Source organism: Schistocerca cancellata, chromosome 10 (assembly GCF_023864275.1).
Source record: "Schistocerca cancellata isolate TAMUIC-IGC-003103 chromosome 10, iqSchCanc2.1, whole genome shotgun sequence".
In the NCBI taxonomy this organism is placed as follows: Eukaryota; Metazoa; Arthropoda; class Insecta; order Orthoptera; family Acrididae; genus Schistocerca; species Schistocerca cancellata.
The window spans coordinates 63,163,521-63,181,605 of NC_064635.1; the positions used below are offsets into that span (position 1 = coordinate 63,163,521).

General features: G+C 42.5%; 1 protein-coding gene across 1 annotated transcript in view; it reads right to left on the reverse strand.

The window, feature by feature from the left end:
* The window catches only part of LOC126106110 (odorant receptor Or2-like), a 91,595-nt gene that overhangs the window by 64,515 nt on the left and 8,995 nt on the right, over positions 1–18,085 (reverse strand). The window contains exons 2-3 of the mRNA XM_049912357.1: positions 16,523–16,622; positions 6,658–6,759 (exon numbers count right to left, since the gene is read on the reverse strand). Of these exons, the coding sequence (XP_049768314.1) occupies positions 6,658–6,759; positions 16,523–16,622 (202 nt within the window). The remainder of the gene's footprint in view (positions 1–6,657; positions 6,760–16,522; positions 16,623–18,085) is intronic.

An 18,085-nucleotide genomic window follows, 5' to 3' on the forward strand; every position in this document is an offset into this window, starting at 1 on the left:
AGAAAGTACTGTACCATCCACCATACTCCCAGAACTTCAGTTCTTGTAACTTTGATTTGATTCCGAAGATGAAGGAACCACTTCGTGGCATTCGCTTAAGAACTGTTCCAGAGATTCGACAGGCAGTAGACGGCTACATTCGCACCATCAACAGAACAGCCTCTCCTAACGGTACACTACGCCTTCCACATCGCTGGCAACGGGTTCTACACAACGCTGGTGACTACCTTCAAGGACAAATGGCTCTGAACACTATGGGACTTAACTTCTGAGGTCACCAGTACCCTAGAACGTAGAACTACTTGAACATAACTAACCTAGGGACATCACACACATCCATGCCCGAGGCAGGATTCGAACCTGCGACCGTAGCGGTCGCGCGGCTCCAGACTGTAGCGCCTAGAACCGCCCGGCCACACCGGTCGGCTTTGAAGGAGAGTAACAGGTGCAAACATGTAACTCTTTTGTATCGGTTGTGAATAAATAGTTGCCACTATTTAAGTTCCAAACCTCGTTTATAGTGTTTTAATCTCTATTTCCACAAGCACTGTTGCTCTTCGTCCATATCTGTAAATTCCGTCAAAAAGGCGTTGGTCCAGTAACGGAAGCGTGACATGATCGTATCGCGTACTGTAGGTTGCTGGTAAGAATCTGCGGAAGAGGACGCAACTACCTCGTCACGTGCTGTAGGAAACTGAGAGAAGAATCAGTGAGACAGCTCGCACGGCAGCACGCGTGACAACAACACACTCCCGGCGTGTTCGTCTCAGCGCGCTAGCGGTCAGAGCTACGGTGCGCTTGTGACCGCCGGCTTAAACCGCGCTCCCGCGTGCTTACTGAGATTGCATTCACACGGGCATTCTTGCGCGCGGATTTGCGTGGCCCGTCTTAAATCACGCGGTTGGGAGTGGCCTTGTTAGGGTCTCTATTGTCCCGCCGTCACCTCGAGAAAAACAAAAAAAAAAAAACTCTAACTACATGTGCACAATCTCCCCAAGGATAGATACCCACTTGTGTTGATGCATTGTGGCTTCCAGAATGCAGATCACCCAGTGAACGCTACGAAAACATTTTCCAGACCATAACGCACCATCGTGTAGCATGTACACTCCTGACGATAGTTGCTGGGTGTCGGCTTTCAGCGTCTCACGCCGTATACACTAGCGGCCATCTGTCCGATGGAGGATAAAACATGACTCATCTGAGAAGGCCACCTGTCGGAATTCAGTGAACGTCCAGCTGCAGTAGTGGCGTAGCGCGAATTCCATACTTCGTCTCCGATGAACAGCAGTCAGCTAGGGTGCATGAACCACTTTCCGAGAATAGTGGCGAACTTTCGACGGATGGAGTTCCCTTTCACCTGCCTATCTAATTTGATATTTCGAGTCTATGTATCCTCAAACTGAGACAGGAATGGGGGAAAGAAATACAGTAGAAGAAGAATGGGTAGCTTTGAGGAATGAAATAGTGAAGGCACCAGAGGGTCAAGTAGGTAAAAAGACGAGGGCTAGTAGAAATCCTTGGGTAACAGAAGAGATACTGAATTTAATTGATGAAAGGAGAAAATGCAAAAATGCAGCGAGTGAAGCAGACAAAAAGGAATACAAACGTCTCAAAAATGAGATCGACAGGAAGTGCAGAATGGCTAATCAGGGATGGCTAGAGGACAAATGTAAGCATGGAGAGGCTTATCTCATGAGGGGTAAGATAGATACTGCCTACAGGAAAATTAAAGAGACCTTTGGAGGAAAGAGATCCACTTGCATGAATATCAAGAGCTCAGATGGAAACCCAGTTCTAAGCAAAGAAGGGAAAGCAGAAAAGTGGAAGGAGTATATAGAGGGTATATACAGGGGCGATGATCTTGAGGACAATATTATGGAAATGGAAGAGGATGTAGATGAAGATGAAATGGGAGATATGATACTGCGTGAAGAGTTTGACAGAGCACTGAAAGACCTAAGTCGACACAAGGCCCCGGGAGTAGACAACATTCCATTGGAACTGCTGACAGCCTTGGGAGAACCAGTCCTGACAAAACTCTACCATCTGGTGAGCAAGATGTATGAGACAGGCGAAATTCCCTCAGACTTCAAGAAGAATATAATAATTCCAATCCCAAAGAAAGCAGGTGTTGACACATGTGAAAATTACCGAACAATCAGTTTAATAAGTCACAGCTGCAAAATACTAACGCGAATTCTTTACAGACGAATGGAAAAACGGGTAGAAGCCGACCTCGGGAAAGATTAGTTGGATTCCGCAGAAATGTTGGAACACGTGAGGCAATACTGACCCTATGACTTATCTTAAAAGAAAGATTAAGGAAAGGCAAACCTAAGTTTCTAGCATTTGTAGACTTAGAGAAAGCTTTTGACAATGTTGACTGGAATACTCTCTTTCAAATTCTAAAGGTGGCAGGTGTAAAATACAGGGAGCGAAAGGCTATTTACAATTTGTACAGAAACTAGATGGCAGTTACAAGAGTCGAGGGACATGAAAGGGAAGCAGTGGTTGGGAAGGGAGTGAGACAGGGTTGTAGCCTCTCCCCGATGCTATTCAATCTGTATGTTGAGCAAGCAGTAATGGAAACGAAAGCAAAGTTCGGAGTAGGTATTAAAATCCATGGAGAAGAAATAAAAACTTTGAGGTTCGCCGATGACATTCTAATTCTGTCAGAGACAGCAAAGCACTTGGAAGAGCAGTTGAACGGAATGGACAGTGTCTTGAAACGAGGATATAAGATGAACATCAACAAAAGCAAAACGAGGATAATGGAATGTAGTCGAATTAAGTCGGGTGATGCTGAGGGAATTAGATTAGGAAATGAGACACTTAAAGTAGTAAAGGAGTTTGGGGAGCAAAATAACTGATGTTGGTCGGAGTAGAGAGGATATAAAATGTAGACTGGCAATGGCAAGGAAAGCGTTTCTGAAATGATTCAAATGTCTCTGAGCACTATGGTACTCAAGTGCTGTGGTCATAAGTCCCCTAGAACTTAGAACTACTTAAACCTAACTAACCTAAGGACATCACACACATCCATGCCCGAGGCAGGATTCGAACCTGCGACGGTAGCGGTCGTGCGGTTCCAGACTGTAGCGCCTTTAACCGCTCGGCCACTTCGGCCGGCGCGTTTCTGAAGAAGAGAAATTTGTTAACATCGAGTATTGATTTAATTGTCAGGAAGTCGTTTCTGAAAGTATTTGTATGGAGTGTAGCCATGTATGGAAGTGAAACATGGACGATAAATACTTTAGAGAAGAAGAGAATAGAACCTTTAGAAATGTGGTGCTACAGAAGAACGCTGAAGATTAGATGGGTAGATCACATAACTAATGAGGAGGTATTGAATAGAACTGAGGAGAAGAGAAATTTGTGGCACAACTTGACTAGAAGAAAGGATCGGTTGGTAGGACGTGTTCTGAGGCATGAAGGGATCAGCAATTTAGTACTGGAGGGCAGCTTGGAGGGTAAAAATCGTAGAGGGAGACCAAGAAATGAATACACGAAGCAGATTCAGAAGGATGTAGGCTGCAGTAGGTACTGGGAGATGATGAGGTTTGCACAGGATAGAGTAGCGTGGAGAGCTGCATCAAACCAGTCTCAGGACTGAAGGCCACAACAACAACAACAACAATCCTCAAACTGAAAGAGTGAAAATTTTAAACTTTTGTTCGAATTCTAGGTTTATTACAGGAAATAATAGGGGCAAAAAGCTGGAAATTGACTATATCAGAAACAGGTTAATTTGAACGATTTTGACAGTCAGATTAAACTGTAGTGGAAAAAAACGATATAACCGAAGACCTGTTGTTACAGAGGTAACCGCCACTGCTACAGTAGTCATTTCAATTTGAGCAGCGCGATTTCTTAGCCAACAAGTAAGTTAAATACGTTTTCTGACAAAAAGGTGAATCACCCAGAATGGGAGAAGCAAACGAAATGTAAGTTTACTGTCTGAGAGGATATGTGATGTTATTTCAGTGATTACAAAATGGAGTCACATTTACAAAGAACTTGGTGGCAGTTTGGTACCTCTTAACACTATTACGTTACACTGCCTTTGGCTTGAATGCATGCACTCATTAGGAGGGAAGACTCTCATAAAACACTTGTATCTTCTCCTGTGGCAGGCCAGGCCACAACTGATTTTTTTTTCTTGTTGTTATTTCACACCTCATATGGGCGGGGGAGGGGAGGGTCGTGGGGAGAGGTGCTGTCAGCGGTACAATGCTTCGCTCTTAAGCGAAGAGCATTCATAAAGATACACTACTGGCCATTAAAACTGCTACGCCAAGAAGAAATGCAGATGATAAACGGGTATTCATTGGACAAATACATTATACTAGAACTGACATGTGATCACATTTTCACGCAATTTGGGTGCATAGATCCTGAGAAGTCAGTACCCACAACAACCATCTCTGGCCGTAATAACTGCCTTGATACGCCTGGGCATTGAGTCAAACAGAGCTTGGATGGCGTGTACAGGTACAGCTGCCCATGCAGCTTCAACACGATACCACAGTTCATCAAGAGTAGTGACTGGCGTATTGTGACGAGCCAGTTGCTCGGCCACCATTGACCAGGCGTTTTCAGTTGGTGAGAGATCTGGAAAATGTGCTGACCAGGGCAGCAGTCGAACATTTTCTGTATCCAGAAAGGCCCGTACAGGAGCTGCAACATGCTGTCGTGCATTATTCTGCTGAAATGTAGGGTTTCGCAAGGGTTCGAATGAAGGGTAGAGCCAAGGGTCGTAACATATCTGAAATGTAACGTCCACTGTTCAAAGTGCCGTCATTGCGAACAAGAGGTAACCGAGATGTGTAACCAATGGCACCCCATACCATCACGCCGGGTCATACGCCAGTATGGCGATGACGAATACGCGTCTGTAGCACGTCATCTTCGTGGTGTAGCAATTTTAATGGCCAGTAGTGTATAAAGACGATGATAGAAAGAATATGAGGACTGTTTACATTTCAAGTGAAAAAGATTAATGACAGACAGCTGAAAGGACGAAAAATATATACAATTTAAAAAACACAATTGCGTTGAGGTGATATTCATCTGTGAAAAAAGCACTGGAGAATGGCATTTAACATCTGAAGGACTTACACAGGGTGAGAAGTATTGTGGGAGGAGACATTGTTCTATAGAGATGGCTCTGAGCACTATGGGACAACATCTATGGTCATCAGTCCCCCCCCCCCCCCCCCTATAGAGATGGAGGCATGTGGATAAAGAGATATGGGTCTGTTAGGAGGGGAAAATATGGAGATGATAAGTAGGAGGGTACGTGGATAGTGGGAATACAGACAGTGGAAAGAACATGGGATGAGGAAGTGTAATGGTTTATGGGGAGTGTATTGATACAAGAAAGAAGGGATAGGGGAGGATGGAGAGAGAAAAGGTGAGGAGCTCTGATGTGGAGTGGGATAGGTGGGAAAAGGTTAAAGCTGGTAGCAGAGATAAATATCAGGGCAGATCTCATTCTCTAGGAGAGGGTGTTGGTTGAAGTTTTGTTGAGATAGGATATGGACTGTGTGTAGGTGTAGGGATGGAGTAATGTGTTTATGAAGATGCAGCAGTAAGCCAGAGTTGGTGATCAGAGGCAAGACAGTGAGGTTAAACCTGGGGCTAATGGATTATTTAGTGATAGTGTAGGAAATGTTGAGTTGTTTGATGTGGGTGAGGAAGGGTGGGAATTTGATAAGATGGTACGGTATCTGCGTGGGGAAACGTAAACGGATGCAGAAAGTGAAACAGAATGCATGGCATTCAAGGATCTGAAGGGACTTGCACAGCGCTAGAACATTGGTGGGGCAGATATCCATGCAACATTTGCCTAGCAGAGGATGAGTCAGATCAGGATTTCATAGGTGCGGTGAATAGTGAGGGGTGTCATCTCCAAGTTGGCCCAGTTGGTAGTTTTAGTAGTTTTGGCCTTTTGTAGGCTTCCTGTTGATTGGTTAGTAGGTGAGGTTTCTGCCCACATTTTTTGCGACTGGTCATTTATGTCCTGCATTCTGGTACTGGGACAAGGTTGACGCCAGAGCTAGTGCCACCCATACCCACAGGACGACACAGACTACTGCATGCAATCCACTACGTCTTCTCAGATGGCAGTCACACATGTGAAGGGTTTACCATTTGTATGGTGCATAATAAACTGGTTCAACATTGTAGTGGTCAGACTTTCTCAGTCAGAAAGTCTTCCCTCAGATTCCCATGCAGTCCGACAGTGGTCACCTTTCACACCTTAAAACTACAAAAATCTGAATATTGCACGATTCGATCAGCCAGCCAAATGGGGACCCACAATAAAACACGTTTCAGATTCCATCAGGTGCTGATGATGGTGGTTCAAACGAATATGCAACATCTCTATGTCCTTCACAGTAATCATTCCAAACTTCACACCGTTCAAGTCCCTTACACGCTGAAGAGCCAAAGAAACTGGTACACCTGACTAATACCGTTTAGGGCCCCTGCGATCACCGAGGTGGTGCGTACACGTACGAATTTACAGCGATAGTCAATCATACCTCGTACGTGCTTCGCTCTTGTTATTGGGCAGTGTAGACGCTGTGTGGAGAGGTAGCGTGGATGTGTGAGTGGCCCACGGATATATGTTATCAATGTTCAGCTTACCTCGTGCACGACCTCATGAGCGCCCCCACAGTAGATGAAGAGCTCGAGCGATGGCCCCGGCAACCATCCGGCGCACTTCAGGTTGGTGTTCAGGTCCTGATTCTGTCAACAGAGGAGAACTGGTCTAAGCTACACAGGACGGCGCTATAGGTATTTGCCCCTTACTGTCTACCATACACTAAAATCCGTTCATCATAAGAATAAAACTGATGTAAACAACCTCAAACGCGATGGTTGGTCAGAAGCTGTGGCACATGTACACTGGTGTTGTTACGCTCTTGGAAGTAGGTCCTACTTATTGTGCAGTTGTGGTCTTCAGTACAGAGACTGGTTTGATGCAGCTCTCCATGCTACTCTATCCTGTGCAAGCTTCTTCAGCTCCCAGTACCTACTGCAACCTACATCCTTCTGAATCTGCTTAGTGTATTGATCTCTTGGTCTCCCTCTACGATTTTTACCCTCCACGCTGCCCTCCAATGCTAAATTTGTGATCCCTTGATGCCTCAGAATGTGCCCTACCAACCGATCCCTTCTTCTATACAAGTTGTGCCACAAATTTCTCTTCTCTCCAATTCTATTCAATACCTCCTCATTAGTTATGTGAACTACCCATCTAATCTTCAGCATTCTTATGTAGCACCACATTTCAAAAGGTTCTATTGTCTTCTTGTCTAAACTATTAATCGTCCACGTTTCACTTGCATACATGGCTACACTCCATACAAATACTTTCCACTCCATACAAATACTTTCAGAAACGACTTCCTGACACTTAAATCTATACTCAGTGTTAACAAATTTCTCTTCTTCAGAAACGCTTTCGTTGCCATTGCCAGTCTACATTTTATATCCTCTCTACTTCAACCATCATCAGTTATTTTGCTCCCCAAATAGCAAAACTCATTTACTACTTTAAGCGTATCATTTCCGAATGTAATTCCCGCAGCATTACCCGATTTAATTCGACTTCATTCCATTATCCTCGTTTTGCTTTTGTTGATGTTCATCTTATAGCCTCCTTTCAAGACACTGTCCATTCCGTTCAACTGCTCTTCCAGGTCCTTTTCTGTCTTTGACAGAATTACAATGTCATCGGTGAACGTCAAAGTTTTCATTTCTTCAGGTACTACTTATGTATTAGATATCTTGTCACTAATTTGTGTTAAACTACTACTTATGTATCAGATATCTTGTCACTAAGTTTTGCTAAATGATACTTTAAGATATTCAAATGTATTAACAGCCATCAACGTTTTTCTCAATCACGCTTTAGCTACGTAGTTTTTATTTCAAAATCGTGTACAGTCACAGCCTCTGAAGCGTTGTGCTCTGATTGTCGCGCAAATAATGAGCAGTATAAAAATGCCTGAGGCTGCTTTCTGTTCCGCAGCGAAACACGCGCGCGGAACTGGACTGCAAAGTGTCTGTTCATAATGTTTTTCATAAATTTATGGGGCTAATCGGCTTTGAAGTTTTTCCATCATTGTACATGATACAGTTGAAAAACAAACTTACATTGAACGTGTAGCACAGTCGGTTGGTTCAAATCTCTCCTGTATCTATTTTTTCGTTCGATTTGAACATCTCGTAATTATAAAACTCATCATCATATTTTATGAATAATGCATGTCTGCTTGTTTATAATTACATATCGCACGCGACATTCCTGTTTCCATTTCAAGTACAAACTCTTAATCACCGATGTTTTATGAAAGATTGTTCATAAAAGTTGTTTATATTAAGAAAAACATAACAATTTAATTTTTAAGGCAAAAATGAAAAACCAAATCCCCTTTACGTGGACTATGTCCATCGTTTTATATCACAAAGGTAGATAAGTATGGTAGAAACATGAAAAACAATCATTTCGCCGCATCCAGCACACCATACAAGTGTTGCATTTTTACATTTGCTACTGTACCGTTGCAATATGAACCCAACAGAACTGATCTGGAGCGGAGTTAAGGGATTTGGCCCGAGAAGTAACAAGACTGTTAAGATGCCAGACGTTCTGGAACTAACGCACGCAGCCTTTTCGCACGTGACTGCCGAACGCTGGCGGGATATAGAATGGTTCGTAAAGAAAAAGAGAAAATGCTGTGCCTGATTGGCTTCGTGGATTCTGTTGTTGATAGGCTCTTTATCAACGTAGCAGGTGACACTTCCAGAACTGAAGTGTATTTCTCGGATTCGGATAAGGAAGGAACTAAGAGATTACCAGACGACTGACGGTTAGTAATACCGTCAGTGGCTTCAATATATAAACTATACGGTGGAATCCTTCAATACTCTATTACGCTACACACAGATTATGCAAAAAAATTACCCTGTGGTTAAGTCAGGAATTTTCATCACTCCTGCTTTTAATTACAATAGAACGTTAGCTAAAAACGATAATGTGTCGCGGTTTTCATCTATTCGTCTAAGGAGCGTATTGTGGGAGATCTGCAGTTTATTATTTCATTCTGCTTAAAAATTAAATGACGTTCGAAGCTGTATTGCTCCTCTGCTCGTCTCTTTTAACGTGTGAACTGCAGCTGGCCACGTCACTGCAGGCTAGCTGCACCAGCTGACCGGCCAGTGTTGTCCAAGTTAAATGCGCCGGTAATGCTGTTGTCCCGTATTACTGCAAAGTCGATGTGCGCGTAACGCACAGCACAAAACGTACCCTTATTAGCGTACCTGACAGTACTCGAGACAGCTTGGCTGCAGTCGCACGTGAAACGGAAATCCAAAGAGGTTCCAGCAAACGAGGAAGGATACATAGTGCAATGTTTACATCAGGTTTATTCTTATGATGAACGGATTATACGCACTCTCATATGGCAAGACTTTCGACACATCAAATGTCTTCTTCAATTCTGTAATACAGATTTGATGCCAGAATATTGTCATTGTATCCTGTCACCCCATATTGGCCTTACTAATTTATAGATCTCTTTATTTTAAAGTTTGAAGCGCAGTGCCTTCCATCGTGCATATGTGACAGATACAGTGAGTCATGGTTATCGCGTGACAGCCGGCCAGAGTGGCCGAGCGGTTCTAGGCGCTACAGTCTGGAACCGTGCGACCGCTACGGTCGCAGGTTCGAATCCTGCCTCGGGCATGAATGTGTGTGATGCCCTTAGGTTGGTTAGGTTTAAGTAGTTCTAAGTTCTAGGGGACTGATGACCTCAGCAGTTAAGTCCCATAGTGCTCAGAGCCATTTGAACCCTTTTTATCGCATGACAGATGCACTCTGATCCAGTAACTAGCTGCGAGTAGTTAAACGACTGTGACCGAAAGGCGTCAGCTTCTTATGGACTATGAAATTATCAAGTACTTAAAACATATTTTGGAAACAAAACTGTAGTTGTGTGATTATTACAACTCTAATTAATTATTGCTAATTTGCATATTTATGTGAATGATGATGTGAATGGAAAGTAAGATATCAAATGAACGTGGTTATGCTTATTAACTGAGTACTTGTTGGCGTGAGAAGTGTGATAGAGAAAGTGAATTATACTCTGAGAGGAATTTTGTAATGTACAACTAGCCAAAGTTTGGAAGTTAGGAGACGAGGTACGGGCGGAAGTAAAGCTGTGAGGACGGGGCGTGAGTCGTGTTTGGGTGGCCCAGCTGGTGGAGCGCTTGCCCACGAAAGGCAAAGGTCTCGAGTTCGAGTCTCCGTCCGGCACACAGTTTTAATCTGCCAGGAAGTTTCATATCAGTGCACGCTTCACTGAAGAGTGAAATCTTCATTCTTTATAGACCTAGACAGTTGTGCTGTGAAAACAAGAAACATCTTACGATTGTTGCTTAAAGAGGAAGTTATTAGATATTTGTGGAGTTTCCAAATTTGTTCATTTAATACATTGCGCATTAAAGCTATTAATCTGTGATGTAAAACATGCGGGACTGTGTAATTTAATAATAACATCGGAGTGACTACTATTTGTATCACCCAACCAGATGCCAGATGCCGATACCTTCTTCACCATGTCGGTGGGAGGGCGCGAATCCGTCGTCTTCCAGGGGAACAGCTACTTAACAGCGTACTACGGGACGAAGACAAGGCTAGCGGCGGCTCCTTTAGGCTCTGGGAACATTCATGTTGGCGTCCATTGGTGCAGTAGAGCTCATCCAAGGCACGATGACGGCCAAGGAGCATCGTACACCGTTTGCAGACTACGTACACTCGTTCATGAGGATGATGTTTCCTGAAGCAGTGACATTTTTCAGCTGGGTAATGCGTCGCGTCAGATGGCTGTAGTGTGATGGTTCGTCGAACACAGTGGGGAGTTTCAGTTGATGTGCTGGTCCCCCATCTCGCCAGATCTCCACCCAATCAAACACATCTGCGATGTGATTGAACGTGGCGTCAGTCCTCATCGCCCTACCCCCGGAATTTCCGGTAACTAAGTGGCTTCTGTGTGCAGATGTGGTTCCAACTCCCTCCAGCGAACTACCAAAGCCTCATTGCTTCCATGCCATAGGTGGACATACCAGCTATTAGATTGGTGGTCATAACACTCTAGCTGATAAGTGTGTATTTTGGTAAACATTTTTGGAAAACAGTGATCAATTAATTGTTATATTTTGACTTAAGTTCAGTCTTGATCACATCATTTATGTTTTAATGATATAGGTAACCCGTTTCGGTTCTTTTTACAAAACTATCATCAGATCTGTGGATAAATTTTAAGAAATACTAGATACCAATCTTTTAATAAAATGAAATTGTCTAATGATGTCAAAATTTAACAAGATAAAATAAAATTAATTATACCCATGGCTCCCTTAGGATGGTAGGCGGAGCTCTCCCCGCTGCTACGCAGTCAACTGATGGTTATGAGTGCTGAGCACGAGCTTAAATATGCAGAGGCTCCGCCTACTTCCTGTCACACTACTTCACAACTGCCAATCAGCGTTCATAATATGACGCCATCGTCAAAGTATAAAAGTAGGAAATACACTAATAACATAAAATTGATTCATTTAAATGTGTGATTAACAGTTAGTATGTGTACAGCTTATTTACATTTTGGATAAAAACAGTGAACTACGATGTGTAATAGTTGTGCCCTCTATGGGCAACCTTAATACTATTACAGTGTCAGTTACATCAAAGATGTGAAAGTCCTTGGCGTTGTGGTATATATCGATTATACCGAGTCGCCTACATCACAATTGCATCTTTGTTGGATGCTGCAGAATCGTCTTATTTGAACTGTAGTTTTTATTGCTATATTCTTCATAGCAGTAGGGTAGCAGCCAAGAGTACGTTTCGCATAATGTATATCTGAGTAACTGATGAGACTGCTGAGTAAATTTTTAAAACTCATCGATATAATAGTTTTTATAATAATTAATGTCGGTTTAATAAATTTTTAAATGTTGTGTAGCATATTTTACATATATTGCTTTTGCCATGGGTATAACTAGTCTTATATTTAAAAAACAAAAGAGTAGATGCTTTTATTATAAAATTTCGTCAAAAAGATCGTAATAATATTTTTCGCGAAAATCTAATTGTTCATTGAGCATATTTAAGCTGGTGCTCAGCACTCATAACCATCAGTTGACTGCGTAGCAGCGAGGAGAGCTCCGCCTACCATCCTAAGGGAGCCATGGGTATAATTAATTTTATTTTATCTTGTTAAATTTTGACATCATTAGACACATTCATTTTATTTAAAGATTGGTATCTAGTATTTCTTAAAATTTATCCACAGGTCTGATGATGGTTTTCTAAAAAGAACCGAAACCGGTTACCTAGATCATTAAAACATAAATGATGTAAACAAGACTGAACGTTAGTCAAAATGTGATAAGTGTGAATACAAATGTGTATACCTATTAGCTCCGTAGATGATGAAGAAACTCAAACAATGTTAGACGAGAAGAAATTATCCAGACATTTAAGGGAAACGGTTCAAATAGCTCTGAGCACTATGAGAGCTAACATCTGAGGTCATAAGTCCCCTAGAACTTAAAACTACTTAAAGCTAACTAAGGACATCACATACATCCATGCCCGAGGCAGGATTCGAACCTGCGACCGTAGCAGTGGCGCGGTTCCGGACTGAAGCACCTAGAACCGCTAGGCCACAGCAGCCGGCCATTTAAGGAAGATGAGAATTTAATTATTACAGGATGCAGTAGCTCGACATTATGAAAGGAAACAGAAAGAAAAATAGTAGGAGAACAGTGATTGGGGGAAACGAATGAAAGGCGAAGCCGCCTTGTAGAGTTTGCCACAGAGCATAATTTAATCACGTCTAACATTGAGTTTAAAAAACATGATCGAAAGTTAGATACGTGGAAGAAACCTGGAGAACGCAAGGTTTCACATAGATTATTTCATGGAAAGAGAGAGATTTGAAACTGTCATGCATTTCGCAGGTATTGATATGAAGTCTTACCCTATTTTACTCGTTATGAGCTGCAGATTAAAACTGAAGAAATTGCGGAAAAGTAGAAAATTAAGGATATGAGGCTTGGAAAAAATGAAGGAAGACCATCTGCGCCATCAGTTCGTGGACTCCGTGCACACTGAAGTTGGTTGTTGAAACTATTCCACTCCCGTGCCAGTACTTCCTCATATCTTAAACATTCACTCACTAAAGATTAATTGGAGAAAATCGCACCTATACAGCATTTTCTTAACCAATGTACAGGAAAATTTGTACATTATTGCGATTCATTTAACTGGCTACTAACAAAATTTAATAGTGCTGATGGCAACCTCAGACTTTTAAATCTATGTTGAGAAGTGGTAGGTACGGAACGCTTGAGATATATTTTCGTGTTTTGGTTTTTAATCAACTTTTATGAATAAAGTGCTTAGTGAATTGCTCCGTAATTGAGAAGGTTCAATTAAAAATCTCTCAAAAACATGACTGCATTTCAAATCAACTTCATTTGAATATTGCTCAGGTTAGCAGTATAAGACTTTCGTTTTGTTCCAAACACTCAGTTGGTGTAGGAGAGTGATGTATTTAAATACAGCCGCAAAATAACTAGAAAACACTCCCTCCAAGGAGGAGTACGTTTGATGATATCTATTTGGAGCAAATGTAGTAAAAAATTTCTCAGAGATGTAAATTTTGTGTATTTAAATCTGATTACAGAAGATGATTTAATTATGACATTGTACTAGATTATATAAAAACATCTGAAAGCCAACAGTTTTAGGGAGTTACTATAATTTCATCATAATCTTCCGGAATAGCAGCAAAAGTAAAACAACAAGAAACAGTAATAATCTTAAGGCATTTTAAGAACGAAAACATGGTCCAACCAGCCTGTAATCTTTCAAATAACTTCCGGGAATTCAGCCAGGTAACACTTTCAGCGACAGCCGATATTTCGGCGGGAGAACACCCCGCCATTTTTAAGGCAAACTGCAACGGACAGGCGGCGTACATGCAAATTTAATACCTCGGTTCTCGGACCGAAGCAGGAAAGATAACACACACACACACACACACACACTGAACACTAGTGCCACCAAAGATGACCAAAGTCAGAGCTATCGATAGTGAGACTACGAATTCGCAGGTGAGGTAGCATTGACTCTGTCCCTCTGTTTTTTGACAAGGGAGAGAGCCGGATTCCAAACAGAGTTTAAACAGAAACTTCCATCCCTGTTAACGAGGTTGCTCGCTAATTTAATCTCAATTGCCTCCCTAATGACACTGTCCCAATAGCTGGACGTGCATGCCAATATCTCGGTGTTATTATATAACATGGGGTGACCAGTATCCAAGCAATGTTCGGCAATAGCAGATCTATTTGGCTGCTGTAATCGTGTGTGCCGTTTATGCTCAGTACATCTGTCCTCCACGGTCCTGATAGTTTGACCAATATATGCCATGCCGCAGCTACAAGGGATACGATATACACCCGCCTTACGCAGTCCAAGATCATCCTTAACGGAACTCAAAAGTGCTCTAATTTTAGATGGAGGTCGGAAAACACATTTCACATCGTATTTCCGTAAAATACGACCGATCTTATTGGACGTGTTTCCTACGTAAGGCAAGAAGGCAGTACACTTAGGTGTTGACTCAGAATTATCATCAATCACCTGATGTACAGTTGGTCGGTAGCGCAACGCACGTTCAATCTGTCTATCACTGTAACCATTTTGACGAAATGTAACTTCAAGATGGGACAGCTGAAAGTGTTACCTGGTTGAATTCCCGGAAGTTATTAGAAAGTTGTATATGCCAGGAGAAACTCAGGTCTCAGTCTGTAATCTGTTTGTTGTCCGTGCTACTAGCTAATTTCGATCTGCTTGGACCATGTTTCCGATGTTAAAATACAGGGCGTTTCAAAAAGAAAGAGCAGATTTCAAACATTTATTTCTCAAAAACTACAAATGATAGAAACACAATTCCAACGGTCCTTCACTCAATATGAGTACCAAATGTTACACAACAAATATCAAAACTGTACCTCAATATGAGCACCATTTGTTACACGACAAATATCAAACCGGTATCTCATTTCTTGCCACACACGACGCAACTGGTCTTTAGTTACCGAATTCACGGCCGCAACAATTCGATGTCGTACCTCTTGAAGAGTAGCGGGCATAGGTGGGACATAAACACAGTCCTTTATGTACCCCCACAAATAAAAATCGCAGGGAGTAAGGTCTGGTGACCTGGGAGGCCACAGACGATGACATTGATCTTGTGCTCCTGCTCTTCCAATCCACCGTCCTGGAATGGTGTTATTTAGGTACCGTCGTACAGGTTCAGAGAAGTGTGGTGGGGCGCCATCTTGCATGAAGATGAAGTGATTTGAATCTTCCTGAAGTTGAGGAAATAGCCAGTTTTCTAACATGTCCAGGTAAATGGTTCCTGTGATAGTTTTCTCCATGAAAAAGAAAGGTCCATAAACTTTGTTTACCGAAATTGCACAAAAGACGTTAACCTTTGGTGAGTCTCTTTCATGTTGAATAACGTCCCTCGGAGTTTCACTCGCCCAAATTCGTACGTTATGCCGATTAACTTTACCAGAAATGTGAAACGTTGATTCATCTGAAAAAATTAATCGTTCGGCAAAATTGTCCTCTTCCATGTCCTGTAGAATTGCAGTTGAAAATTCGAACCTTTTGTTGTGGTCGTCAGGACGCAATGCTTGCAATAACTGCAGTTTGTACGGCTTCATGTGCAGACGGTTACTCAGAACGCGCCATACCGTTGTTTTAGACATGTTTAGTTCGTGACTTGCCCGTGTCGTGGATTTTCTAGGGCTCCTTTCGTAAGCTGCACGGACACGCTCGACATTTTCATCCGATGTGCGTGGACGACCCGTGCTTTTTCGCTTGCAGATGCAACCATCTTCTACGAATCTGTGATGCCACTCATAAATTTGCTTATGACGAGGCGGCTGTTTGTTGAATTGACGGCGGAATGCACGTTGCACACCAACAATGGACTCTAACTTTGCAAATTGCAGCACACAAAATGATCGTTCCTGTGGTGTCGTCGCCATTTTCCTACAAACAAACGCCAGCGCCACTGCGGATTTGCATGGAACTTCTGCGCGGACCATTGAAAAACTTTGAACCTTTCTCTGACAAGAAACGTTTGAATTGTGTTTCTATCATTTGTAGTTTTTGAGAAATAAATGTTTGAAATCTGCTCTTTCTTTTTGAAACGCCCTGTATATTGAAGTTGTGGAGCCACACAAAAACAAAATTCTTAAAAAAAATGTATTTTAGGTTTCTTATGCTCACTAAAAAAAATAAAAATAAAAATAAAAATAAAACACGCTGCTGCATATGATTAACAACTGTATCCCAGATTAATTTAAGAAGTTTACAGAGGAGAGATCGGATGATCGTCTGCGGTGCAGGCCTGCTTACATTTGCGGCCTGGAACAACACGACACAAACTGCCAACGTCCCAGCGACGAACTGCATCATGGCGAACGGACTCATCACGTCGTCCAGGAACCTGACGAACCTGCAAAGTGAAGCTTTGTGTACACAACGAGTACAGAATAAAAGCTAGCTGAAGCAGAGTGCTAACACAGCAACGCGGACGCGTAAATAACTAACGATACCAGTAAGTGAATCAGTTTCCACCGGACTGGCATTTCTTCAGTATTAATTTCACATCACTCTTCTCTTACTCTGTTGTCCAAATCATCTCCTCCTTGTACAGATGTAAGTAGGCTGTTTATGTTTTCTTATTGGCAACGTTACGTAGCGCTCTGCATGAAAATCACTGGCTGTGCTGTGTGCAGTCTGTGGCTAGTTTGCATTGTTGTCTGCCATTGTAGTGTTGGGCAGCTGGATGTGAACAGCGCGTAGCGTTGGGCAGTTGGAGGTGAGCCGCCAGCAGTAGTGGATGTGGGAAGAGAAATGGCGGAGTCTTGAAATTTATAAGACTGGATGTCATGAACTGCTATGTATATTATCATTTTTCAACACTATTAAGGTAAATACATTGTTTGTTCTATATCAAAATATTTCATTTGCTAACTATGCCTATCAGTAGTTAATGCCTTCAGTAGTTTGAATCTTTTATTTAGCTGGCAGTAGTGGCGCTCGCTGTATTGCTGTAGTTCGAGTAACGAAGATTTTTGTGAGGTAAGTGATTTGTGAAAGGTATAGGTTAATGTTAGTCAGGGCCATTCCTTGTAGCGATTGCTGAAAGTCAGATTGCGTTGCGCTGAAAGTATTGTATGTCACTTTAGTGAATGTTTGAGTACGTTCAGGTTTGCTCAGCTGTTTGAAAAGCAAATAATGTAAGAGGTTTATCAGCACAGTAATTCAATAATTTTTCTAAGGGTACGTTACACAGATCCGCACATTCTTTACGTATGTCTGTATTCTGATATACACGTATGAGCCAAAACGTTACGGCCACCTTATTAATAGCTTGTTTGTAGCTCTTTGGAGTCCGCCCCCGGTAGCCGAATGGCCGCCGCCGGCACGGTAGCTCAGTGTGTTAGGTCGGAGAGCCGGTTGACCTCTGTAGTAAAAAACTGAGTGGAAGGATCAACAAACGAACTTGAATGGAACTCATGTGACGTCCGCAACGACCAAACACACACAAAAAGGTCAGCGCGACAGAATGTCAATGCTAAGGGCCCGAGTTCCATTCCCGGCTGGGTCGGAGTTTTTCCCCTTTCAAGGACTAGGTGTTGTGTTGTCCCTATCATCATCACTTCATCCCAATCGACGCGCAAGTCGCTCAAGTGGCGTCAAATCGAAAGACTTGCACCCGGCGGTCTACCGGACGGGAGGCCCTAGTCACACGACATTATTTTTATCTCTTTAGAACGAAATACATCTCTGATTCTGCGTGTCACGCATGTAACAGTTTGTTTGTAGGTGGGCATTGGGGGATGTGGCATCAAAACGACTATTCACGTTGGTGTGTAGAATATATGAGTCTGGCGATATACCATCTGACTTTCG